We start from the raw sequence: 27,976 nt of genomic DNA, 5'->3' as shown, positions 1-27,976 counted from the left end.
GTATTTCTGTACAGTACGCAATCAATTTGGATTATGTGTGCATGCCCCCCACCGCTATGTACCTGACAGCATATGCATGAAAACACCTTGAGTGGAATGTTTTCTTATATAAATAGGTACATTAAGTTCATTGTGGGGTCACCACAGTTTTGTCCTTTTTTCCATGAATTGTATAATCCAGAGTTTGACTCACAGAGCTCTGTGTGGAGCACTGATCAGAGGACGACAAAGTGAGATGTCTGAATAGGACAACTCACATTATTATTATTATTTTTCAGTTCTTGCAATCTTTTTCAAAACAATCCATTTATATTTTTCATGGCTCAGTTGTTTTCTCGCCATAAACAGTCCGGTGAAAGGTGTTAATTATCCAATGATTTTTCATTTTAACGGAGAAACCCATGTATGTGAACACATGCACGCACACAAGATAAATCCAAATTGAGAAGTTTTGAAATTAACCATTTAATATTTAGCTTGTTTTGTCTGCCGTATCTTTCTCTCTCTCGAAGTGCACACGAACAGTGAGAAATATCAGGACAAACCATTCAAAATCCAGCATGTATGTCCAAAAAGGCAGCAGATCTTCATGGAAATGTGACGTCATCTGTAGTGCACCATCTCCATGAGAGACAACACCGTACAAGGGCCGCTAAAGCGGTTACACAGAAAATGTTTTTGCGTCCCCTCTGCCGATCGGCCGTATTTTAAGATGCACAACAGATGCACAACTGCCACTGTCCTGTGTAACGGACCCCTTAACAATAGAGTTTATATCTATTTAACAATGAATGACATTTTTTCCCTTTTTTTAAATTCTGTGATGCCTTTGTTCTGGAACAGCAGCGCAGTCAGTTAATGCCCGTGCCAATACTGACACTATGAGCACTCACTAAATTTCCTTTTGACCTTAAATTGTGTTGAGTGTGCAAACATCCCCTATTTATGTTTCCTCCCACAATTTTGCACACTTGGGTGGACAAACCCCATATGGCATATTTATGCAGGCAAGTGTTCAGAATGGACAATACATGCTATTTTGTGCATTTGACAGACACAGTCATCATTGTGCGCTATTTGTAACTCAGCATTCAGATGTACGAGTGGTGTTTGCTTATGGTTTTGCACATGCACACCTTTAGTAAATCAGGCCCTAAATATTGGAATGGATTTCCAGAAGAGCTAAAGAATTGAAAACATTTTCACGTAATTTCTTGAACTAGTGTGTGTTAACAACTGATTTTAGCACTGGCCTTAGGTTGTGCCTATTCTGGAAGAGACTCTACTCAACCCAGATAAAAGATGGATACAGGACATTCTAACGGAGATAAGCAGATCTCACAATGAACAGATTTTTGTTAAACTTGATGACTTGCAGCATTTTGGACTTTTACTGAGCTGTGGTCTCTTTTGGTCATCCTTATGATTTTAGTTGTATTTTTTGAAAAATGTTTTCTGAAATACAGCTACATACTAATACTACAATAAGCTTCCATCAAATTTAATGACAGTTTAAGCATTCAGAAAAATATGAAGAAAAGACACCACAAACTACACCTTGCTCTATGGATTTCCCATGAAATTTTAAAGAGTATTTGGTGTATTATTTGTAGCAGATTATCACTGATGTGCTGTTGTGGCAAACATTTTGAGAAAATGTCATTCCCACCAGGAACAAAGCACTGAAGGGTAACATAATTTTTCAGTTACAGCAACAATTTTGCTGCACCCCAGAAATGGAGTTGAATTGGAAAAGGAAAAGATTTTGATGAATTTGTTCTGCTACATGCTGTCATATTTTTTTCTTCTCTAAACAACTGGCATACCCAGAGTACTCAAAAAAAAAAAAAAAAAAAGTTGGAAATCTATTGGCATACATAAATCTCACACTAATAATACTGGTGTTAGCACAAGTAGTTCTTGCTGACGCATGAATAGTGCCAAAAAATGTATTACTGGCTGTACTACCATCAGTAGTATTAACAGTAGCTGTATACTTGTAGTTATCTGTAGTAGTAGCAATAGTAGTACAGCATCAGACTGAGACAGAGCACCACATTGGCATAACCCAGTAATGTTTGATTACTGTGCTTAAATTTCACTGATTGGCTTTCTCTTGTCACCAGGTCAGGCCAAAACTGGCCACTCCCACCAATATTCCCATTGCCCCGGCACCTCCGCCACCCATGATGGCAGCCCCGCAACTGCTGCAGAGGCCTGTGATGTTGGCTACCAAGTTGTCCTCTTCTTTGCCTTCGGCGGCTCCTATTCACCAGGTCCGTATTGTTAATGGACAACCCTGTGGCAAGACCGGCTCTACTCCTCTAGCAGGCATTGTCATCACCACGCCAGTTTCTGCCACCACAACACGTCTGTCCACACCTGTACAAGCCCCCAATCTTACACCTATTCCCACACCCGCTCCGGTGCAGCCAATCCAGATCAGCAGTGTGACCATGGACCCTAAGGTAAGAATGCTACTTGTGTTCCACCATGTGAGCACTCACATGAACTAGCTTGTTTCAGAAAAGCAATGAGTGAAGATTAGAAAGTCACACCTTGCAAAGAAAGTGCATCTCACATTTCACAAAACATCAGTCACAAATCCTGCATAAATCATTGTGTACTTGTTTTAAACTCTGTCAGTGCATTTTAATGTATATATTTACAATGCGTAAACTTTCTCTTTAATACCCTTTTAACCTCTAAAATCTGGAGCAGCCCACTGGGCTGCAGGTCACATTCATGACATTTATTTAATGCTGTTTCTCAACAAAATAGAAGGATACGGTTCATCCAGAAAGTATTCACATCCCTTCACTTTTTCCACATTTTGTTATGTAACAGCTTTATTCCAAGATGGATGGAATTTGTTTTGTTTTTTTCCACAAAATTCTACATACAATGCCCGATAATGACAATGTGGAAAAAAGTTTTTGAGTTTTTTGCAAATTTATTAAAAAAAAAAAATAAAAAACTAAGAAATCACATGTACATAAGTATTCTCGGCCTATGCTAAAAGTGAGCTCAGGTGCATCCTTTTTCCACTGATCATCCTTGAGATGTTTCTGCAGCTAAATTGGGGCCCACCTTGGGTACATTCAGTTGATTGGGCATGATTTGGAAAGGCGCACATCTGTCTACATATAAGGTCCCACAGTTGACAGTGCATGTCAGAGCACAAACCAAGCATGAAGTCAAAGGAATTGTCTGTAGACCTCTGAGACAGGATTGTCTCGAGGCACAAATCTGGGAAAGGGTACAGAAACATTTCCGCTGCTTTGAAGGTCCCAATGAGCACAGTGGCCTCCATCATCTGTAAATGGAAGACATTCCGATCAACCAGGACTCTTCTTGGAGCTGGCCGCCTGTCTAAACTGAGCGATCGGGGGAGAAGGGCCTTAGTCAGGGAGATGACCAAGAACCCAATGGTCACTCTGCCAGAGCTCCAGCATTCCTCTGTGGAGAGAGGAGAACCTTCCAGAAGGACAACCATCTTTGCAGCAATCCACCAATCAGGCCTGTATTGTAGAGTGGCCAGACGGAAGCCACTCCTTAGTGAAAGGTACATGGCAGCCTGCCTGGAGTTTACCAAAAGGCACCTGAAGGACTCTCAGACCATGAGCAACAAAATTTTTAGGTCTGATGAGACAAAGGTTGAACTCTTTGGCATGAATGTCAGGTGTCATGTTTGGAGGAAACCAGGCACCATCCCTACAGTGAAGCATGGTGGTGGCAGTGTCATGCTGTATGGATGTTTTTCAGCGGCAGGAACTGGGAGACTAGTCAGGATTGAGGGAAAGTGGAATGCAGCAATGTACAGAGACATCCTGGATGAAAACCTGCTCCAAAGCGCTCTTGACCTCAGACTGGGGCGACGGTTCACCTTTCAGCAGGACAATGACCCTAAACACAGAGCCAAGATATCAAAGGAGTGGCTTCAGGACAACTCTGTGAATGTCCTTGAGTGGCCCAGCCAGAGACCAGACCTGAATCCGATTGAACATCTCTGGAGAGATCTGAAAATGGCTGTACACAGACCAGTGGTGGGCACAGCTAACCAAAAGGTTAGCTTCAATAACTGGTAATCAGCTAACTGAAAAGTTATCTTTTTAACGCTAAACTGATAAACTATCTAAAAACTTATCGGAAGCTACAGATAACTGCTAACTTTCAATTTTGCCTCAAATACGCTCTTGGGTACTAAGAAGCTGATTTTGAGTTTAAACACGGCCAAAGCTTCTAATAGAATCAATGGCGATCACAAACCCAAACAGTCAATGAGCCAGCACTTCTGTCTTTGTGCGCTCTGCCCTCTGCTGTAGGAAAGCGTCATTTACCCTGACAGGATACGGTGGTCCAGCGATGAGGCAGAGGTCTTGAAATGGAAAGCAGGTTTGAATTATAGTTTTGCTTTAAAAATAAAATTAAACCCGATAGAATAACTACATTAATGTAAACTCTTAAAATGTACAAAGTGATATATAACACATATTTGTTAATTTTAAAATAATGCACTACTTCTGAAGATTTGAACATTAACACACAGATGCCCAGAGGAGATTATGGGTAACTAAGCCTCCGCTTATACTGATTGGTTGATTCATTCATTCTATATAAAAAGCAACACAAGTGAATCAATGTAACGTGTTGGTGTTTACAAATAAATGTGCTTTTGTAAAATATGTCATTTTTTTCATTTGTATAAAAAAAAAAGAAATTTTCAAGATCTCGCTAGACAGCGCCTAAGCGCACGCGTGATGACATCACAACTCTATCTGGTTAGAGAGACAAGGTTTCTTTCAATAACAAGAACTGTCAAAAAACTTTCTTGTGTGCAGTTGGAATTGTGTGATGATAGGAATTGCCTTTTGAATGCTTGAATAACGATGTCAGTCGCACAAAGAAATCAAATAATAGTGAAAACATGTTCGGTGCGGTGTTATAACAGATCAATCAGTCACTCTGAGGTGTCATAAAATTAAGTCTGGTTCACATGGCAAGATAATTAGGCCGATATCAGACCCGATCTTCCCCTTCCGACAATCTTAAGGACGCTCCGACAATCGTGATGACGCTAAATATGATCTTATCAGATATTCCTGCCGTGTGTGGTGTATTAAGAAGGATGTGAGGAGCTAAATGTGACATGCTGCCAATCAGAAAGCGGGGTGTCTGACCTGGGAATGTTGGTGTGTGAAATCTGTTTGTGTGTTGTTTTTACCGTGTGGCTGACACCACACACTGTACAACTAAACCTGTCAGATCTATGACTTTTTTTTTTTTTTATCTCCACGTATGGGGTCTGTCAGGTTTTGGAAACCGACAGATAATTTTAAAATTCTGCGGTCGATAACACTGTGATATAATCGGTCACCAGTAGATGGCAGTGTTCTATGCATTTTGACGCCGGTTATATCACACAGCTTGAATCATAATTTTAACAGACTTTTTGGCTTTTGGAAAAGCAACCTGAGTTTCTTCTGGCATTTTTACATAAAACAAACATAATAAAGTCTATAAACCCAGAGAATATATTCACTAGAGTTTTAGGCACAGTATACAGAGTTTAATGCTGTTGTCCGTGTGGAGCCTGATCAGAGCGTCTCAGATGCATTTCTCCTGTCATGAACTTTTACCCAGAATGCACTGCGCACACACCATGTCCACACTAAAACCTTTAAAACTGGAATCACTCCGAGAGCACAACCCTCCACCAAGGCCATAGGGTCACTGACGTCACATGGAATACCCTTTGGCAAAGAGACTTATTCCACATCATTTCACGCATCTACCATCATGTTTCAGATTCAGTGGTTAACCCTCTGGGGTCCAAAGGCATTTATTGGACAGTTCACTCGCCTGCCATAAATGTTTTATTATTGCTGTTAACAGCTCTCCCTGCATCCTACAATCAAGTTTTATGTCTTTTTTTTTCAGGACAACCTGTACTTTCAAAATATATATGCTATAGTTGTGTTTTATAAGTGTAATACAGGTTTACAATCACAAATAAGAAAGGAAAAAGTAAAGCGGAAAATAATTTTCCACACACATTTATTAAAAACACAGCAAACTTTATTAAACAACTGTTTTGACACTTTATAAATGTAATTTGGGCTCTTGTGTGAAAGACTGTACAACAAAAAGGTTCAAACAATAAACACAAATGCACATTTTGAGCAGTATATACAAAATAGTCTACGCGTTGTTTGTCTTCATCTCAAAGCAATTTCTGTCTGCTATTACACAAAGGTCACATCACAAACTTCTACTATGAAGTTGACTGTGTGCTTGTTCTCTCCTGCTCTGAAAGCAACATTCACACTTCGAGGCTCATTCAGTTTGAGGAGCGGCCCCTCCCCCCTCGCTCCATTGATATGGTAAACAGTGCTTTACGCCGGAGTGAGAGAGCTTGCCACAGGCTTATCCAGTTACATTCACAGGAAAACTAGTCAAGCAATCCTGATACTCACACACTGTTTGAGCACGTGAGATTGTATGAGAGGCTCTCCGTCTGCTCACTTTCACTGTGTGTAATGGCGCAGGGCGCATTGAATCAGCCAGGGTGCTATTCAAACGGACCAACTAGTAACACATCACTCCTAAAAACAATCTTTGGTGTGTCACGTGAATCTGCCCTATGTTTGGATTTTGGAAAACCATGTGACGGTGAACCAATTCCGATTGGACACTCACATTGCTCACATCACCACACAGCTTTCATGAGGAGTACAAAGATGGTGGACGGTGGTTCGAAAGTCCGTGGAGTTAACTTTTCAGCAAAAAAAAGTAAGTTTCTTTCTCATATCATTAAAAAGTTATTTATAATTTAGTAAAGCTTGGTCTCAGCCGTCGTATACAATGGCGTCGGCCCCAGAGGGTTAAACCTTTAGATCTTCAGCAAATGTATTTATAATGAGAAACTGCATGAACTACACAAGTTTTTCTATTTTCTAATAACAAGTTTATTCAGTGAGGAGAAACAAATGCTAAATTATTGTTGTGTCGTAACTTAATTTTTGTTCAGCCTTTGTGACCACAAATGCGGCAATCGCTCAAAATCGCTTCACTCGCATCGCTTCACTCACGTCGTGCTGCGTGGCTTGGCGCCACAACGCGTCCTTCCATAGGGATTACACGGCAACCTGTTGCTGCTGTCGCTCGAGTCGCACCCGGTGTGAACGCGGCATTATTCTGACTTGTTGCATCCATTCAGACAGATTGGTCATCACATCTTGACTGAAATTGTTGTCCATGTAAAATGCCCTTATTTTGAAAAACGACATCTGTAAATAATTTAAATCCTTATCGTGGAAGTTGAATAAACAAAGAAAAGTTAAAAGCTTGAAACTAATTAATTGACAGGCACCTACATGTATTGACAATGACGACCTTGTACATGTAGCATAATAAGCCGACATGCATGTGGGAGATTTTTGTCAGTTTACTGTGCATCTGGTATTCACAGTGCTTCACTTTTTCCACATTTTATGTTACAGCCTTATTCCAAAATGGGGTAAATTCATTTTTCTCTCAAAATGTAACTTGGAACACCCCATAATGACAACATGAAGAATTTTTTTTTTTTTTTTTTTGCAAATAATTATTTACACTCTTTGCTCAATACTTTGTTGATGCACCTTTGGCAGCAATTACAGCCTCAAGTCTTCTTGAATATGGTGCCACAAGCTTGGTGCACCTATCTTTGAGTAGTTTTGCACATTCCTCTTTGCAGCACCTCTCAAGCTCCATCAGGTTGGATGGAGAGCGTCGGTGCACAGCCATTTTCAGATCTCTCCAGAGATTCAGGTCTGGTCTCTGGCTGGTCCACTCAAGGACATTCACAGAGTTGCCCAAAAGCCACTCCATTGATATTTTTGCTGTGTGCTTAGGGTCGTTGTCCTGCTCAGGCCCGTTGCAACAACACAAGCAACCCAGTCAGTTGCCTGGGGCCCCCAGATGATGACTGGTTATGAATTTTAAGCAACGACAAACTGTGAGCGCCCCTTTAAATTCTGTGACAGTCAGTGCAGGAAAGTGCACGACACTGTTTTCTGACTCCTCTTCAAGGGGGCCCCTCCCAGTCTCACGTGATGGCATTACGAAAAGTCAACTAATATATCGGTTCGTGATACCGTTATGAAAATGGGGCACTTTTCATGGCGACTGCACAAATGCATTTTGTGACGGGAGCGTGAAATGCAGGGTGATGGGGTGTAGGGGGTATGGATTAGGGGAAGGGAGACACTTATGTTATGGTTAGAGTTAAGAGAAGAGGAGGATTCTAAATAGTAAAATTAAAAAAACGCATCACAAAAAGTGCTCCATTTTTGTGACGGGGACACGAATAAAGTGTGATACTAAGCTGAGTCAGTTACGTGGTGTAGCTCAACTCGACAGGTGAGGTTAAAGTCCAGGGTAGAGAGAGATGCACATGCACAGCGCAGCAAAATAAAAACTTCAGAAATCATGAAGCAGAGTTATCTGTCAGGAAACCAGAACTAGAAAGGAAGAGGAAGTAAACAAAAAAAAAAAACAAGACAGTGGTAAGTGATGGAGATGACTTGGCACTTGAGGTCACTTCATCTCTCCACACATTCCAGGCCAAGTAGCCACCTGCCCATTTAACATACTTAATTACATATACAGTGAGAAGCTGCTGGATCTGTACAGTAATTTAAGCGCTGCTTTGTGTCTACTCCTAACTCTCCTTGTGCCAGTGGCCTCAGGTGAGAAGAGCTTTTCAGCTTTAAAGCTGATAAAACTATACATGAGGTCCACCATGGGCCAAGAGAGGCTCACAGGACTGCCATTTAAGTCAATTGAGCGTGACGTTCGCTGGTGTCACAGACCAAACGGTCCACCCTAAAAATCGGTCCACCCTACCTTCACTGTGCATGTGTCGTCAGCCGCATTCACTGATTATCACTCGGCTTAAAATTGCACTCCAGTCATCTGTCTCAGCAACATATATCTAAAGCTTTTGTTCAACAATCATTTCCACATAAATTCAGCATTCCACATAAATTCAGCAAAAGACGGAGGAAGCGATCAAAGTGCGACAGCTACACAAGCTGCTAGCTGTTGTATTCACTGCGCATCCATCATTTCAAAGCATCACAGATTACCACCTCGTTTCTGCTTAAAACTGACTTTAGAATGATTTAAGAGGTTCTACCTTGTCATCTGATGGTTAATAATCACATTAATCCATTTGAACGCTTTGGGTGAAGAGAGTACATCTCAGACGATCTGCTGTGGTCCAAAATGATGCATGCGCAGTGGAGACAGGGCGGACCAATTTTTAGGGGGGACCGTTCAGTCTGCGACACCGGTCTTTGGACATGGAGGACATTGTGGTTGCCTTTGCTGAAGCCGAGGCTCGCAAACAGCAGGTTTAGATATTTTGTGCACGGTGGCCTTAAAGGTTAATCTTATGTGTGTAGTTTTATTTACAGTGAGGAAAATAAGTATTTGAACACCCTGCGATTTTGCAAGTTCTCCCACTTAGAAATCATGGAGGGGTCTGAAATTTTCATCTTAGGTGCATGTCCACTGTGAGAGACATAATCTAAAAAAAAAAAATCCGGAAATCAAATCAAATCAAAATCAATTTTATTTATATAGCGCCAAATCACAACAAACAGTTGCCCCAAGGCGCTTTATATTGCAAGGCAAAAGCCAAAGCCATACAATAATTACGGAAAAACCCCAACGGTCAAAACGACCCCCTGTGAGCAAGCACTTGGTGACAGTGGGAAGTGGATTAATTAATAAGCTGGAATGGAAGATTGCTGCTAATCCTCCGCCTCGGCCCGTGCTACGAGCGTTCTGGCAGTTAGTGTGACTCGGGGGTATTGACTCATTTAAACTAACATATTCATCCTGCTGTAACCAGGTTTCTGTAAGGCAGAATAAATCAATATGTTGATCAATTATTATATCATTTACTAACAGGGACTTAGAAGAGAGAGACCTAATGTTTTATAGACCACATTTAACTGTTTTAGTCTGTGGTGCAGTTGAAGGTGCTATATTATTTTTTCTTTTTGAATTTTTATGCTTAAATAGATTTTTACTGGTTGTTGGTGGTCTGGGAGCAGGCACCGTCTCTACGGGGATGGGGTAATGAGGGGATGGCAGGGGGAGAGAAGCTGCAGAGAGGTGTGTAAGACTACAACTCTGCTTCCTGGTCCCAACCCTGGATAGTCACGGTTTGGAGGATTTAAGAAAATTGGCCAGATTTCTAGAAATGAGAGCTGCTCCATCCAAAGTGGGATGGATGCCGTCTCTCCTAACAAGACCAGGTTTTCCCCAGAAGCTTTGCCAATTATCTATGAAGCCCACCTCATTTTTTGGACACCACTCAGACAGCCAGCAATTCAAGGAGAACATGCGGCTAAACATGTCACTCCCGGATTTTTTTTTATATATATAATTTTAGCAGTAACATACAAATAAATAATTTATTTGTATGTTACTGCTGCAAATAAGTATTTGAACACCTGTGAAAATCAATGTTAATATTTGGTACAGTAGTCTTTGTTTGCAATTACAGAGGTCAAACGTTTCCTGTAGTTTTTCATCAGGTTTGCACAAACTGCAGCAGGGATTTTGGTCCACTCCTCCATACAGATCTTCTCTAGATCTTTCAGGTTTGAAGTTTCAGCTCCCTCCAAAGATTTTCTATTGAGTTCAGGTCTGGAGACTGGCCAGGCCACTCCAGGACCTGGAAATGCTTCTTATGGAGCCCCTCCTTAGTTGCCCTGGCTGTGTGTTTGGGTTCATTGTCATGCTGGAAGACCCAGCCATGACCCATCTTCAATGCTCTTACTGAGGGAAGGAGGTTGTTTGCCAAAATCTTGCAATACATGACCCCATCCATCCTCCCTTCAGTATGGTGCAGTCATCCTGTCCCCTTTGCAGAAGAGCACCCCCAGAGTATGATGTTTCCACCCCCATGCTTCACGGTTGGGATGGTTTTCTTGGGGTTGTTCTCATCCTCTAAACACAGTAAGTGGAGTTGATTCCAAAAAGCTCTATTCTGGTCTCATCTAACCACATGTCCAGGCCCATTTGAAGTTCACCAGTGACCATCTGGATGATCCAGAGGAGGCATGGGAGAAGGTCATGTGCTGGCTTGAGCAGGGGGACCTTGCTGCCCTGCAGGATGTTAAACCATGACAGCATCATGTGTTACTAATGTAATCTTTGTGGCTGTGGTCCCAGCTCTCTTCAAGTCATTGACCAGGTCCTCCTGTGTAGTTCTGAGCTTTCTCAGAATCATCCTTACCCCACAAGTGAGATCTTGCATGGAATCCCAGACCGAGGGAGATTGACAGTCATCCTGTGTTTCTTCCACTTTCTAATAAATAATCATAACAGTTGTTGTCTTCTATCAAGCTGCTTGCCTGTTGTCCTGTAGTCCATCCCAGCCTTGTGCATGTCTACAGTTTTGTCCCTGGTGTCCTTAGACAGCTCTTTGGTCTTGGCTATGGTGGACAGGTTGGAGTGTGATTGATTGAGTGTGTGAACAGGTGTCTTTTATACAGGTAACAAGTTCAAACAGGTGCAATTAATACAATCAATCAATCAATCAATCAATTTTATTTATATAGCACCAAATCACAACAAACAGTTGCCCCAAGGCACTTTATATTGTAAGGCAAGGCCATACAATAATTACGTAAAAACCCCAACGGTCAAAATGACCCCCTGTGAGCAAGCACTTGGCGACAGTGGGAAGGAAAAACTCCCTTTTAACAGGAAGAAACCTCCAGCAGAACCAGGCTCAGGGAGGGGCAGTCTTCTGCTGGGACTGGTTGGGGTTGAGTGAGAGAACCAGAAAGACATGCTGTGGAGGGGAGCAGAGATCAATCACTAATGATTAAATGCAGGTGGTGCATACAGAGCAAAAAGAGAAAGAAAGAAAGAAACACTCAGTGCATCATGGGAACCCCCCAGCAGTCTAAGTCTATAGCAGCATAACTAAGGATGGTTCAGGGTCACCCGATCCAGCCCTAACTATAAGCTTTAGCAAAAAGGAAAGTTTTAAGCCTAATCTTAAAAGTAGAGAGGGTGTCTGTCTCCCTGATCCGAATTGGGAGCTGGTTCCACAGGAGAGGAGCCTGAAAGCTGAAGGCTCTGCCTCCCATTCTACTCTTACAAACACTAGGAACTACAAGTAAGCCTGCAGTCTGAGAGCGAAGCACTCTATTGGGGTGATATGGTACTATGAGGTCCCTAAGATAAGATGGGACCTGATTATTCAAAACCTTATAAGTAAGAAGAAGAATTTTAAATTCTATTCTAGAATTAACAGGAAGCCAATGAAGAGAGGCCAATATGGGTGAGATATTCTCCCTCCTTCTAGTCCCCGTTAATACTCTAGCTGCAGCATTTTGAATTAACTGAAGGCTTTTCAGGGAACTTTTAGGACAACCTGATAATAATGAATTACAATAGTCCAGCCTAGAGGAAATAAATGCATGAATTAGTTTTTCAGCATCACTCTGAGACAAGACCTTTCTAATTTTAGAGATATTGCGTAAATGCAAAAAAGCAGTCCTACATATTTGTTTAATATGCGCTTTGAATGACATATCCTGATCAAAAATGACTCCAAGATTTCTCACAGTATTACTAGAGGTCAGGGTAATGCCATCCAGAGTAAGGATCTGGTTAGACACCATGTTTCTAAGATTTGTGGGGCCAAGTACAATAACTTCAGTTTTGTCTGAGTTTAAAAGCAGGAAATCAGAGGTCATACATGTCTTTATGTCTGTAAGACAATCCTGCAGTTTAGCAAATTGGTGTGTGTCCTCTGGCTTCATGGATAGATAAAGCTGGGTATCATCTGCGTAACAATGAAAATTTAAGCAATGCCGTCTAATAATACTGCCTAAGGGAAGCATGTATAAAGTGAATAAAATTGGTCCTAGCACAGAACCTTGTGGAACTCCATAATTAACCTTAGTCTGTGAAGAAGATTCCCCATTTACATGAACAAATTGTAATCTATTAGATAAATATGATTCAAACCACCGCAGCGCAGTGCCTTTAATACCTATGGCATGCTCTAATCTCTGTAATAAAATTTTATGGTCAACAGTATCAAAAGCAGCACTGAGGTCTAACAGAACAAGCACAGAGATGAGTCCACTGTCTGAGGCCATAAGAAGATCATTTGTAACCTTCACTAATGCTGTTTCTGTACTATGATGATTTATAATACAGATAAAGAGTGCAGAATAAGAGGGCTTCTTAAAGAAAAATTAACAGGTCTGTGAGAACCAGAATTCTTGCTGGTTGGTAGGTGTTCATATACTTATTTGCAGCAGTAACATACAAATAAATTACTTAAAAAATCATACATTGTGAATTCCGAATTTTTTTTTTTATTTTATTTTTTTTTTTAGGTTATGTCTCTCACAGTGGACATGCACCTAAGATGAAAATCTCAGACCCCTCCATGATTGCTAAGTGGGAGACCATGCAAAACCGCAGGGTGTTCAAATGCTTATTTTCCTCACTGTATGTCAGATTTTAAATTTACTATGCAACTTGCACCATTTATAGGTTGTTTGTAAAGAATGTTTTTTTGTTTGTTTGTTTTTTAGCATTGGATGGCGAGTGTTTTGTTTTTAATGTTCACATTTAAATATTGCTTTTGTTAATAACTTATTTTAATAACATTTTGAAAGTATTTTTGATTTAGTTACTGTATTGTATTGAGATGAGATTTATTGTCATTGTCAGTACACAAGAGCAACAACAGCGAAATTAGGTTTACACTCCAATTACCTCAGACAAAATACAGCAATTAATCCACAATTATTACTCGTTGAATGTAATAATGGCACACATCAGAATTAAAGACAACACACATACATTTGACATTGATTATGTGCACTAAACTTGACGCAGTCCATCATCCAAATTGAAGCAAAGTGGCCTTGTACGAGGGCTGTCAATAAAGTAACGGTCCTTATTTTTTTTTTCAAAAACTATATGGATTTCATTCATATGTTTTTACGTCAGACATGCTTGAACCCTCGTGCGCATGCGTGAGTTTTTCCACGCCTGTCGGTGACGTCATTCGCCTGTGAGCACTCCTTGTGGGAGGAGTCGTCCAGCCCCTCGTCGGAATTCCTTTGTCTGAGAAGTTGCTGAGAGACTGGCGCGTTGTTTGATCAAAATTTTTTCTAAACCTGTGAGACACATCGAAGTGGACACGGTTCGAAAAATTAAGCTGGTTTTCAGTGAAAATTTTAACGGCTGATGAGAGATTTTGAGGTGAGACTGTCGCTTTAAGGACTTTTCACGGTGCGAGACGTCACGCAGCGCTCTCAGGCGCCGTCGTCAGCCTGTTCAAGCTGAATGACCCCATTCCTACCAGGCTGCTCAAGGAAGCCCTACCATTATTTAATGCTTCGATCTTAAATATGATCAATCTATCTTTGTTAGTTGGCTATGTACCACAGGCTTTTAAGGTGGCAGTAATTAAACCATTACTTAAAAAGCCATCACTTGACCCAGCTATCTTAGCTAATTATAGGCCAATCTCCAACCTTCCTTTTCTCTCAAAAATTCTTGAAAGGGTAGTTGTAAAACAGCTAACTGATCATCTGCAGAGGAATGGTCTATTTGAAGAGTTTCAGTCAGGTTTTAGAATTCATCATAGTACAGAAACAGCATTAGTGAAGGTTACAAATGATCTTCTTATGGCCTCGGACAGTGGACTCATCTCTGTGCTTGTTCTGTTAGACCTCAGTGCTGCTTTTGATACTGTTGACCATAAAATTTTATTACAGAGATTAGAGCATGCCATAGGTATTAAAGGCACTGCGCTGCGGTGGTTTGAATCATATTTGTCTAATAGATTACAATTTGTTCATGTAAATGGGGAATCTTCTTCACAGACTAAAGTTAATTATGGAGTTCCACAAGGTTCTGTGCTAGGACCAATTTTATTCACTTTATATATGCTTCCCTTAGGCAGTATTATTAGACGGTATTGCTTAAATTTTCATTGTTACGCAGATGATACCCAGCTTTATCTATCCATGAAGCCAGACGACACACACCAATTAGCTAAACTGCAGGATTGTCTTACAGACATAAAGACATGGATGACCTCTAATTTCCTGCTTTTGAACTCAGATAAAACTGAAGTTGTTGTACTTGGCCCCACAAGTCTTAGAAACATGGTGTCTAACCAGATCCTTACTCTGGATGGCATTACCCTGACCTCTAGTAATACTGTGAGAAATCTTGGAGTCATTTTTGATCAGGATATGTCATTCAAAGCGCATATTAAACAAATATGTAGGACTGCTTTTTTGCATTTACGCAATATCTCTAAAATCAGAAAGGTCTTGTCTCAGAGTGATGCTGAAAAACTAATTCATGCATTTATTTCCTCTAGGCTGGACTATTGTAATTCATTATTATCAGGTTGTCCTAAAAGTTCCCTAAAAAGCCTTCAGTTAATTCAAAATGCTGCAGCTAGAGTGCTGACGGGGACTAGAAGGAGAGAGCATATCTCACCCATATTGGCCTCTCTTCATTGGCTTCCTGTTAATTCTAGAATAGAATTTAAAATTCTTCTTCTTACTTATAAGGTTTTGAATAATCAGGTCCCATCTTATCTTAGGGACCTCGTAGTACCATATCACCCCAATAGAGCGCTTCGCTCTCAGACTGCAGGCTTACTTGTAGTTCCTAGGGTTTGTAAGAGTAGAATGGGAGGCAGAGCCTTCAGCTTTCAGGCTCCTCTCCTGTGGAACCAGCTCCCAATTCAGATCAGGGAGACAGACACCCTCTCTACTTTTAAGATTAGGCTTAAAACTTTCCTTTTTGCTAAAGCTTATAGTTAGGGCTGGATCAGGTGACCCTGAACCATCCCTTAGTTATGCTGCTATAGACGTAGACTGCTGGGGGGTTCCCATGATGCACTGTTTCTTTCTCTTTTTGCTCTGTATGCACCACTCTGCATTTAATCATTAGTGATCGATCTCTGCTCCCCTCCACAGCATGTCTTTTTCCTGGTTCTCTCCCTCAGCCCCAACCAGTCCCAGCAGAAGACTGCCCCTCCCTGAGCCTGGTTCTGCTGGAGGTTTCTTCCTGTTAAAGGGAGTTTTTCCTTCCCACTGTAGCCAAGTGCTTGCTCACAGGGGGTCGTTTGACCGTTGGGGTTTTACATCATTATTGTATGGCCTTGCCTTACAATATAAAGCGCCTTGGGGCAACTGTTTGTTGTGATTTGGCGCTATATAAAAAAAAAATTGATTGATTGAAATGTTCAAATGCACTGTCAAAGAAATATTTTATTGATATAAAGTGTGACCTTAATGGTGCGTTTACACATAGGCAAGACGCGTTACGAATGTCATATTTGCGTCAGTCTTGAAACATTCCTGACATTCTTAACGTGACTTAATGCATCTGAATAGGTTTCTTAATAGTGCATGTAGGTGTGTGATATTCGTGATTTTCGTGGAGCATGTGTTTGGCTGTCAGAAAATCTTCCACGAATGTCACGCACCACCCTCATTTCGCCTCATGTTGTGGAGGTCGCAACTGAGCGTGTTGATCCGTCTTGATTAGTGGTGATCCTTAATAGAGCATGACAGCATTCTTCTCTGATGTGTGCACAATTAAACCCTGCTGCACCACATTCAGGTTCATTGCTGCATTATGCTGAAGGAGTACAGTGATGCCAAGTCGGCTAAAAGTTTCATTCCAATGCTCCTCAGCGCGCTCCTGCAGGTGTTCCACCTGCTGCATGTGCCTGATGTTTGGGAAAACAAGCGAGACGAGAGCTGCGTGGAGCCACACATCTGGCTCTCTGTCTCCTCCTCCTCTCTGCGCCACTCCATGGCACAGAGTCCAGCTAAGCCTGCAGTCACAAAGTTCTTCTGTGGAGCAAACTGGAGCGATCTGAATTGCTCAGCAGCTGATGGATGAATATGGGGGGTGGGGGGGTGAAGACAATTCGCCTCATTCACAACGTGACAGAACTTAACGATGCGCTGTTACGCGCCATTGCACTTAACAGCGCGCAACAATGCGGAAACTTATTCTTAACCGTATGTAATGGTTCCTGATAATTCTCCGGCAACACGTGCGTGCCATTTATCGTAACGCGTGGTAACAGGTTGCAGCAGTTCCTGAGGACACTTGACGCCTCTACCCCGAATAATCACATTCGTGATCAGCAGCCAAGAATGTATACTTCGTGGCATTCGTGACTTGTCGTTATGTGTAAATGCACCTTAAATGGTGTGTCTTTGCTGTCTGAGGTGAGTCGTAGGGGGCCTCCAAGTCCCTCTGCTTGGGGCCCCCAATTGCCTTGAAACGGCCCTGGTCCTGCTGAAAGAGGAACTGTCGCCCAGGTCTGAGGTCAAGAACGGTGCCTGGTTTCCTCCAAACATGATGCTGCCATTCATGGTAAAGAGTTCAATCTTTGTCTCATCAAAGCAGAGAATGATCTGAGAGTCCTTCAAGTGCCTTTTTGGGCGAGCTGCCATGTACCAGCCAGCTCTGGGAAGAGTCCTGGTGGATCCGAATGTCTTCCATTTACTGATAGTGGCCACTATGCTCATCGGGACCTTCAGAGCAGCTGAAAATGTTTCTTTACCCTTCCCCAGTTTTGTGCCCTGAGACAATCCTGTTTTGGAGGTCTACAGACAATTCCTATGAGTCCTGTCAGTCAACTGTGGGACCTTATATGTACACAGGTGTGCATTTTTCCAAATCATGTCCAATCAGCTGAGTTACCCCAGGGATGATCACTGGAAACACAATGCAGCTGAGCTCAATTTTTGAGCATCATGGCTGTGAATACTTAGGTACATTTGATTTCTTAGTTTTGTTTTGTTTTTGTTTTTTTTATAAATTTGCAAAAGTCTAAAAAATATTTTCACATTGTTGTTATGAGGCATTGTGTCTAGAATTTTTGAGGAAAAAATAAATTTCCTCTATTTTCAAACATGGCTATAACATATCAAAATGTGGAATTAGTGAAGTGCTGTGAATACTTTCCAGGTGCACCGTATAATTTATTTCTGTCACATTTGTCTGTTACAGCAGAAGCTGATTTACAACTCAGTATCTGAAGCACGTACTAGCAGAGTCCGACTCTTATGAAGCATTGCTTCATTTTGCTTCACTTGCAGAGCCGAGCACATAGCTATTACTCTTTTATATCATATTTCTATAATATAATTCTATGGGTTGAGCGTGACTTTCATGAGGCATTGCTTAATTTCACTTTGTTTGCAGAGCTAATTCCTAGCTAGGATGGGTTAAATGCAGAGGACAGTTTTCATTGTATGTGTATGTACAATGACAATAAAGGCTCCATTCATTTATTCATTCACAGCGACCACTTGTTTCTTGTCGCTGTAAAATGCACACTCTGATTGACAATGAATGGCAGCTGGTCTCTTTGCTTCTGTCTGTTGTAGCTAATGTGACCAAGGGGTAATTGGGGGCCCAGCCATGCTTGACAGTATTCTGAACAGTGCTGTGGGGTCGTCCTCTGCTGGAAATCTACATAATGATGCTAAAGATCTTTTTGGTAAAATAAAAGTTTTCATATCCACAAAAATGAGGCTGCTTTTTTGTGACACCCTCATATTGGACATATTACACGACCAAGCGATATATCAGTCAGTCAGGCTTTTTTTCTCATCTCAATGAGAATTTCATGTTTTAATATCTCCAGATCTTGTGTCACAAGATCTTGTCACAGCCCTAGTTTTCACTTTAATTCACTGATTAGGATCCAAGCCTTGCAACAACACAGTAAGATGAGATGCACCATGACCCTAAAGATTTAGACCTTTGTTCTCCTGCAAAGATATCAGCATCACCCAACGCCTGAGTCCAGGGACCACACAACAGCAGTAGCTCTAACCAGGCATCTCTTGGCCTTAAAGCCCAAGCACCCATTGACATAAATGTTACTCCAGAGATGAAGGAATCTCTACAAGTTCAACACTTCCACCTCACATAGATACTCTTGGACTTTGACATCACAAGTCTTTAAGGCCCTGTCACACCTTAACGATTTAGCCAGCGTATGCAAACAGTATTAAAAGAAAATGCTGGCTTAAGTCTAAAAGTTATGGGTAAGTTTTTTAAGTTATGAGCACGTTGTAGCACGCTGATATACATCCTAATACGCTGAGCTCCTTGAAAAATTTTGGGCATGCTGAAAATTTTCAACAAATGCCAGCATATGACTCATATGTCCCGCACATGCGGGACATTGATTGTAGGTAAGTCATGCGATTGTTGCTGCATGTTTCTTGTAATTTACTCATAAGTCTAAATACATTCATTAATGCTGTCCATTGATTGGCTAAAGCTGCAGTCATCATGCAAACAGAGTGTTTCATTCACACACGGCGTAAATATAAAGTCTTACCTGTTCATTTCAGTCCGATTCACCATCAGTCTGATGGACACTAGGCAAGTGAATCTCATCACTGACAGCGATTTGATACGCACCTCGATACACTACCAGCAATATGATACACAGTGATGGGCACAGCTAACCAAAAAGGTAGCTTCATTAGCCGTTAATCCGCGAACTGAAAAGCTAACTTTTGTAAAGCTAAACCAATAAACCCCCCCAAAAATTAGCGGAAGTTACAGATAAAAGCTAAACCGATAACTTTCAGTATTGACTTAAGTACACTGGCAGCTACTGACACAACAATGAGCCAGTGCTTCTGTCTCAGATCAGCCTTGTCTTGGCAAAAGAGACTTAGTGACCATAGAGAAAGGAGAGAGAAGAGCGAAAGAAAGAGGGAGGAAAAAAGAGAGAGCTGCCTACCAGAGAGAAAGAAAAGATCATTTCTTTCACACTATACAGACTCGCCGGCATATCACACAAGTCATGTACAGGCAGACAGTTTTGACTTATGGTTACAAATTTAAACAATTCCGGACAAGTTATTGAAATTAATGCCACATCTGTCATTTTACAAAGTGAAAATATCAGCTGTATGTTTTAGTTTTAAAGTAATGCACTAATTTTGAAGGTTTTAGCATTTAGACACACATGCCGCCATGCATTATGAGTAAATTAGTTTCCTGACATGAGTGGTTGATTGGTCAGTATAACACATAACTTACTGAAATGTGTGCTGCATTTTACAAATAAATCTGTATTTGTAAATATGTCTCTTTTTTCATTTGTAAAAAAAGGCAATTTGAAAACTAAAAATTGTGTTTAAGTGGATTCAGCACTTACTGCCATGAACACTGCCATCTACTGGCCAGTAAAACATACAGCTGATATTTTCACTTTATAAAATGACAGATGTGGCATTAAATTCAGCAACTTGTCTGGAATGAGTTTGTTTAAAATTTTAACCATAAGTCATAACTGTCTACCTGTGCATGACTTCTGTGATATGCCGGCGAGTCTGTATGGTGTGAAAAGAAATTATCTTTTTTTTGTCTCTTTCTCTCTTCCTTTCTCTCTGGTAGTCAGCTCTCCTCTGTCTGCAGAGGATAGAGCTGTACGACTCGTAGCTTTGATAATTAGCAGTTAGCGGATTAGCGGAACTGTGCCCAGCACTGATGATACATATAGCGATACTAACGATACAATGCGATACGATTCACCCCTGTTCCCGAGTTGATGCGATTTGATATGTATTTGATAGTGATTCAATTCCTCACAATGTGACACGATGCGATTTGGTGCAGTATGATTAATGATGGGTATTGATAAGATTTTAGCGATCAATGCCATTATTGATTCTGCTTATCAATCCGATTCTTTATCGATTCCTTTATCAATACCTCTTTTGAATTTCTGTGTATTAAAAGTAGGCTTTACAGGTTTTCTATGTCAACAACATTTTATTGAGTCTTATTGTAAATAAATATGAAATTGGTCACTGGATCCTTGATTTCTGGACATAAATAAAAATCAATAAGATCTGTACATGGTCACTGGATCCTTGATCTCTGGACATAAATAAAATCTGTACATGGTGGATCCTTGATCTCTGGACAGAAACAGAAATAAACAAAATCTGTAGTTTTTGTCAAAAATCATTTCCTTTCACTTATTATTAACACAATTGTAACTCTGTAGCCTCTGAGCTGAGCTCTTACAGCCGGCTGCGCTGCACGTCAGGATGTAATTCATAGGAAATGGAGGACGTCTCATTTTAGGGGGAAAAAAACAGGATTGATTGTACTTTGTACGTTTGTATAAAGTTTGGAAAGAGGTGTCATTTGATTTAAAACAGTGATTCGCTCTGAAGTTATTAATTCAGACCCAAATCTGTGTGGCTCTTTGGAGCTGTGCACTTAGTCCCACAAAACAGAGGATATTATTATTATTATTCCCTTTACCTGATGGACAACTTCGGGCTGAGCTCCTCACACCGGTATCACAGACCGAACGATCCTTCCCTAAAAATTGGTCCGCCTTTTGCATCTGCACATGCGTCATTTTGGACCACAGCAACACGTCTGAGACGGAGTCTCTTCACCCAAAACAATCAAATGGATTAATGGTATTATTAACCATCAGATGATAAGATAAAACCTCTTAAGTCATTCTAAAGTCAGTTTTAAGCAGAAACTCAGCGAAATTCTGTGACGCTTTGAAATGTCCAATGCGCAGTGAAACGCATCAGCTAGCGTCTCGTTTAGCCGCTACGCTCTGATCGCTTTCGCTGCCTTTTATGATGAAATGATGCTGAATTTATGTGGAAATGATTGCTTCAGATATCTGTAGCTTCAAATATCTGTCACTGAGATAGATGATGACTGGGACTGGAGTGCAGTTTGAAGCAGAAACGAGGGTGTTAATCCATGAACCGTGTCATCAGGGGGACTGTTTTTTAGGGGGACTGTTCGGTTGGCAACACCAGCTGGTGCTCACGCCAGAGAACAATCTCGTAAACTCTGGTGTGTAACGGAGGACAATTCTCCTTTCTTGCCCGCAACAAGACAAGAGTCCCAGTTTGTGACTTTAATCCACACAAAGCTGACTCATGATTGACATCTTTAAATGGCTTGAGAGGGGTTAATGGAGACATCACGGACCTGCCGCTGGAAGCAAAGCAAAGAAGCAGTGAACAGCGGGTTGAAGCTCTCTTCATTGCTTCAAGCTTCAGGCAGCCTGACCGCAGTCTGCAGTAGACATAGAGAAACACCCTCAAAAACAGGAATTAGAACGATGTCCAGAACTGAAGGACCGATAAGGGAATAGTTAAGCAAAAGGCTACTGATATCATCATTTTTGTTGTGGTAGAAATGTGCTTTCTAGCATCTGTCCGTGGTGCATTCAGTGTGTATCGGGAAAAAAATCGATGCAGGCAGCGAGCGATGCAACACGATTCAAGCCGTCAAATGAATCGATGCACACTGAATGAATCGATGCACTCACATTGCGCACGTTTGTGTCTAGATACCAATTCGTATCGATTAATCTCCACATGCCTAATGGACACGTATCCACATAAAGCCTGATTTTTGAAAACAGTATCTGAAAATACTTTAATTCCTTGTTGTGGCTGGAAATGTAGCATTTTAAAGGAAGTCCTCAGATTTTTTTCTGCTCCAGGTGCATTTCTCAGAGGATGCCAGTGTTGCGCTCTGATCACACCTGATTAGACAGAAGCGCTATCATGATTTTAACTTTTAAAGCTCCAGTTGACCACGATCAGGTGTGATCACACCTGAATAAAGCTCTGTGACTCTTTAAACTGAAGAGCTGTCGCTGTTGGTGTGATCATCAGATAACCTGATCAATCTGGTGTGATTAGAGCTGAGTGAAGTGCTATGACTCTTTAAACTTTTAAAGTGCCGTCACCGACAGATCACACTGACAGCGATGGTGCTTTAAAAGTTTAAAGAGTCACAGCACCTCATTCAGCTTTGATCGCAGTGAACTGGTGCTTTAAAAGTTTAAATCATCACAGCACTTCATTATTCAGGTCTGTGATGACCTGATCAGGTCTGATCAGCGGACTTGATCAGAAAGCAATCGGTGCTTTAAAAGTTTAAACTGTCACAGCACTTCATTCATTCACGGCGGCATTTACCACAGCCAGTCGACTCATCAGCATTGTGTACGCAATAAAAATGGTCCACCAAGATGAAAAATTTAAATAATAAAATTATGTTAAATTACTGTGTTTCTGACCCGCACCACACCGTGCGGTACCGACCTGAACCACTCGGTGGAAACGAGGCTGTTAGCATACGCTGGATAATTGTCCAGGTGTGACAGCTGCTTAATTTATTAGATGTATACCAGTGTTTGTAATACAACCATAATTCCAATGAATTTGGAACTTTGTGTGAAATGTAAATAAAAACTGAATACAATGATTTGCAAATCCTCTTCAACATAAATTCAATTTAATACACCACAAAGACAAGATATTTAATGTTCAAACTGATAAATTTTATTGTTTTTGTGCAAATTTTTGCTCATTTTGAAATTGATGCCTACAACATGTTTACCACTGTGTTACATCACCTTTCCTTCTAACAACACTCAATAAGTGTTTGGGAACTAAGGACACTAATTGTGAGTGTCATAATTGGGTATAAAAGGAGCATCCCCAAAAGGCTCATCGTTCACAAGCAAAGATGGGGCAAGGATGACCACTTTGTGAACAACTGCGTGAAAAAAATAGTCCAACAGTTTAAGAACAATGTTGTTCAATGTTCAGTTGCAAGGATTCAGGAATTACATCACCTACAGTCCATAATATAATCAGAAGATTCAGAGAATCTGGAGAACGTTCTACAGATAAGCAGCAAGGCTGAAAATAATGTTTTTATTTACATTTTACACAGCGTCCCAACTTCATTGGAATTGGGGTTGTACAGTCAGCATACGCAGGACTAAGTCGTCAAGGTGTGACAGGGCGTTTACCTTTGGGTTTGTCATTTAGAAAAGTTTATGCCATTTAAAGCTTCTAATGTGGACATTATGATTGATGGAAAAAGAGGAGACAATTTCTCACATCGACAGTGCAATGGTATGTCGTTTATTCCAAGATCAAGGTTAAAACTCTTCAGAAACAAAGCTTGGCACCGCCCACAAAAACACAGCAGTCCCAGCGCCAAAATATCAAAAGGACCCTGTCCCTGTAGCCTTGATAGAGACACACATTGATGTGTGCAGCACACACCTCAAGACATTGTTAAACGTACAACACAGAACACACTAACCACAAATGATAACCAGGTATGGTGATTATGTCCACAGTGTCTAGTATTGATCAGTATGTCTGGTATTTATATTGTATATTTATATTGCAAACTGTTTTTTCTTTTTTTTTCCACTTTTGATGCTCTGTGTTTCTTACCCTGTGTGCTGCTATACAATGCTGCTGGAACCTCAGGTTCCCGGAAGGAGTCGTCCCAAGGAATCAGTAAAGTTCTATCTAATCTAATATAATCTGTTACATATTGAATTATGCCTGCTACAGTGATAAAAATATATTTACCAAATGAACACAGTAACAATGCAAATATGGCATATTTAATAATACATTGATTTAAATAAACAAACCTAACTTAAATTGGTTACCTCAGGTAGGCTCTGTCGGCCTAAATGTATAATAGTGGACACCACAACTCAAAAGTGATGGAAAGATTATGATGAATTTTTTGAAGAGATGATTTCTTTTCCTAAAGTAAGCATTGACTGCCTTTTGTCTTGGCTGGCAGAATCAATAATGGTGGATACCATGGCAATAAAACAGAATAGAACAAATAATACTATCAGAGCGAAGGAGGTAGGGAAAACAAAAAGAAATAATGATGAAATTCTGCATGCGGTAAAGGCAAAATGATTTAATCCTGATCTACTGGTGTCATTATGCTTCTTTGTGATTGGGAAATGGGTCTGACTTTTAATCCTGAATGGCTTTTTTTAAAGGCAGAAAATATACTTGTTTTAACCTGTAAGTACCTAGGTACAGTGTTTGCTTTAGGATTGTCTTATTGGACTGATGGTCAGACTGACAGCACCAAAATCCATCCATACCTTTTCTCCTCTTACTCTACCTCCTCTCTCCCCCTTCCTCTTATTTTGTCTCTCCTTCTCTCAGCAGACTGTTAAAGTTGAGGCAAGTACTGAGCAAAAGACCACTGTCAGCCCCCCCTTTTCCTCGACTCCTCCACTGTCTCCGCCTCCGAGAGCCAAGAAAGAGGAGGATCCTGAGGTAGTCACTGCAGTGTATAATGTTGGCATATTTGATGGACTAAGTTGATGGACTATGTTGTAAGTGACAGCTGATGAAAAATCTGCTGTTTTCCTGTCCAGAAACTGGCCTTCATGATGTCCTTGGGACTTGTAAACATGACCACTTGGAAGGTGTGTAATGATTTGTGGAACTGGAGTCTCCATCCTATTTTCCCTTTGTTGTATTATGTAAATCAAGTTGTGGCTCCTTCACTATGTAGTCCTAATGCCATGCCTGGTTTCTACATGTTTTTTGATGTTATTGCAGAAATTCAGAGTAAAAGGCAGGAGCGGAAGCGAAGAACGACAGCCAACCCAGTGTATAGCGGTGCTGTGTTCGAACCTGAGGTACCTAACCAAACACTGCAGCTGCTATTGCTCCCTGCCACCTTGTATTAGGAAGAACAAAATGGATTATATGGCGGGTTTGATTCTCGTCTCGGACGGCGCGCTCATGACTCATCCAGTGACGACATTCTCTGACCAATCAGTGGCCGGCAGCTTGTTGACGTCACATTTTAGTATAGGCTCAGCTCGCTTGGAACCACTCCTGAGTAGGTACCAAAAAAAGCACCTGGTACCAGGTACTATCCCTAATGGGAAAGCAAAAAAAAAACAAGTAGAGTTGAGCTGAGTAGTGCTACTTTTGTGTAGTGGAAAAGGGCCTTTACTCTTCCATTTGTGCATCTGTCATGGATCACCTGAACAAGCTACAACTTAGGCCATGTCCCAGTTCAGGGTCTGCCCTCTTTTAAGTGCTGTGTCCCACGTAACTTCAGGCTTCAGCACTTGAGGCACAGCAGAGGCCCCAACAAACTATTCTGAAATGAGACCGTCTAGGTCACAGAATGTTCTGGTCTTGTGTCATTACGTTTCTCACCCCTACCTCAGATCACCTGACAACCTTGACAGCTACATGTGCCAAGCTGGGGGGTAATGAGCATAACCTGTGGTTTAGCAATAATTTTTCAGTTCGCTTATTTACAGTGTAACTATTTTACTTAATAGAAGTATCTTTTTAATTTACCAACGGCTTTGTCTCGGAAAATAAAAAGAAATTGCACAGTGACTCATGATATTGTTTGCGCTGTGCAGACCTGATGCAGGCTTCATTTGTGGGGGGAAAGAAGGCTGTGAATATCAGCTGCTTCACAAGCAGCGTTTTGAAATGGGTTAGCCTCGTTGCTCCAATTATGACATAAATGGTGGGCAATTACAGCCTTAGAAGTATGCTGCCGCTGAATTGGGACACAGCCTTAAACAGGCATCCAGACAACATCATTACATCGTCCATTGGCGTCCAGTGTTCATCCCAGGAGAGCAGAAGTCTGCAACAAGCCTCATTGCTATACGAGGTCTATTAGAAAAGTATCCGACCTTATTATTTTTTTCAAAAACCATATGGATTTGAATCACGTGTGATTACATCAGACATGCTTGAACACTCGTGGGCATGCGAGAGTTTTTTCACGCCTGTCGGTTACGTCATTCGCCTGTGGGCAGTCTTTGAGTGAGGAGTCGTCCACCCGCTCGTCGATTTTTTTCATTGTTTAGGAATGGCTCAGAGACTGTTGCTTTGTTTGATAAAAATTTTTTCAAAACTGTAAGGCACAACTGAGTGGACACCATTCAATAAATTCAGCTGGTTTTCGGTAAAAATTTTAACGGCTGATGAGAGATTTTGGTCTGGTAGTGTCGCTTTAAGGACGGTCCACGGCGCCTGACGGCGATCTGCGCTTCGAGGCGGCAGCGTCTCGCCGTTTCAAGTTGAAAACTTCCACATTTCAGGCTCTGTTGACGCAGTAAGTCGTCAGAGAACAGAGAACTTTCAGAAGAAGTCAGCATGAGGAGTTTATTCGGACATTCCATTGTTAACGGTCATTTTGTAATGAAAGAACGTGCGGGCAGAGTCGCATGTCGGGCTGGACCCGACCGCGGGGGGTCGCGGCAGGAAAAACACCTCCGTTGGAAATCTTAACGGGCAAGTTGGAACATGCCCAAGCTGTTAAACAATTTCTCAGTTACTCACTTGTTGAAAGCCATTAAAAGCCGCCTGAATTCTACAAATGGTTTTCAACACGGAGGTGTTTTTCCTGTCGCGGCGCACACAGATTTGCCGAGTCGTCACGGAAACGACTCGGCGAATTTGCGCGTACGTTCTTTCATTACAAAATGACCTTAAACAGTGGAATGTCCACATAAATTCCTCATGCCGGCCTCTTCTGAATCTTCTCTGTTCTCTCACGATGTCCTGGGTGAATTAAGCCTTAAATTAGGATGTTTTCAGCTCGAAACAGACCGACGGACAGCGCCTGGAAGCGCTGCAGGACGTCCCGCTCCGTGGGAAGTCCTTACAACGACAGAAACACCCCATAATCTCTCATCAGCCGTTAAACTTTTCACAGAAAACCAGCTTAATTTCTCGAATAGTGTCCACTCGGATATTCCTCACAGGTCCAGAAAAAATTTTGATAAAGCAACGCGCGCCGTCTCAAGCAGCGTGTGAAACAAGGAATTCAGCCGGAGGGCGGGACCACATCTCACTCAAGGCTGCCCACAGGGACATGACGTCACCGACACGCGTGAAAAAACTCACGCATGCGCACGAGGGTTCAAGCATGATTGGTGTAATCGCATGTCATTCAAATCCATATAGTTAAAAAAAATAAATAAAAGGGTCGGTTTATTATCTAAGAGACCTCGTATGTCATGTAGTGTTTGCATTGTGAG

The 27,976-nt window shown here is 41.3% G+C and overlaps 1 protein-coding gene across 1 annotated transcript in view; it reads left to right on the top strand.

Moving 5' to 3' along the window:
* Positions 1-27,976, top strand: part of phf21ab (PHD finger protein 21Ab) — a 174,962-nt gene that overhangs the window by 124,087 nt on the left and 22,899 nt on the right. Inside the window, 5 exon segments of the mRNA XM_034175775.1 lie at positions 2,127-2,468; positions 25,113-25,226; positions 25,328-25,358; positions 25,361-25,378; positions 25,515-25,594. Of these exon segments, the coding sequence (XP_034031666.1) occupies positions 2,127-2,468; positions 25,113-25,226; positions 25,328-25,358; positions 25,361-25,378; positions 25,515-25,594 (585 nt within the window).

Source organism: Thalassophryne amazonica, chromosome 8 (genome assembly GCF_902500255.1).
Source record: "Thalassophryne amazonica chromosome 8, fThaAma1.1, whole genome shotgun sequence".
NCBI lineage: Eukaryota > Metazoa > Chordata > Actinopteri > Batrachoidiformes > Batrachoididae > Thalassophryne > Thalassophryne amazonica.
This window is presented reverse-complemented; position numbering and strand designations above follow the sequence as displayed.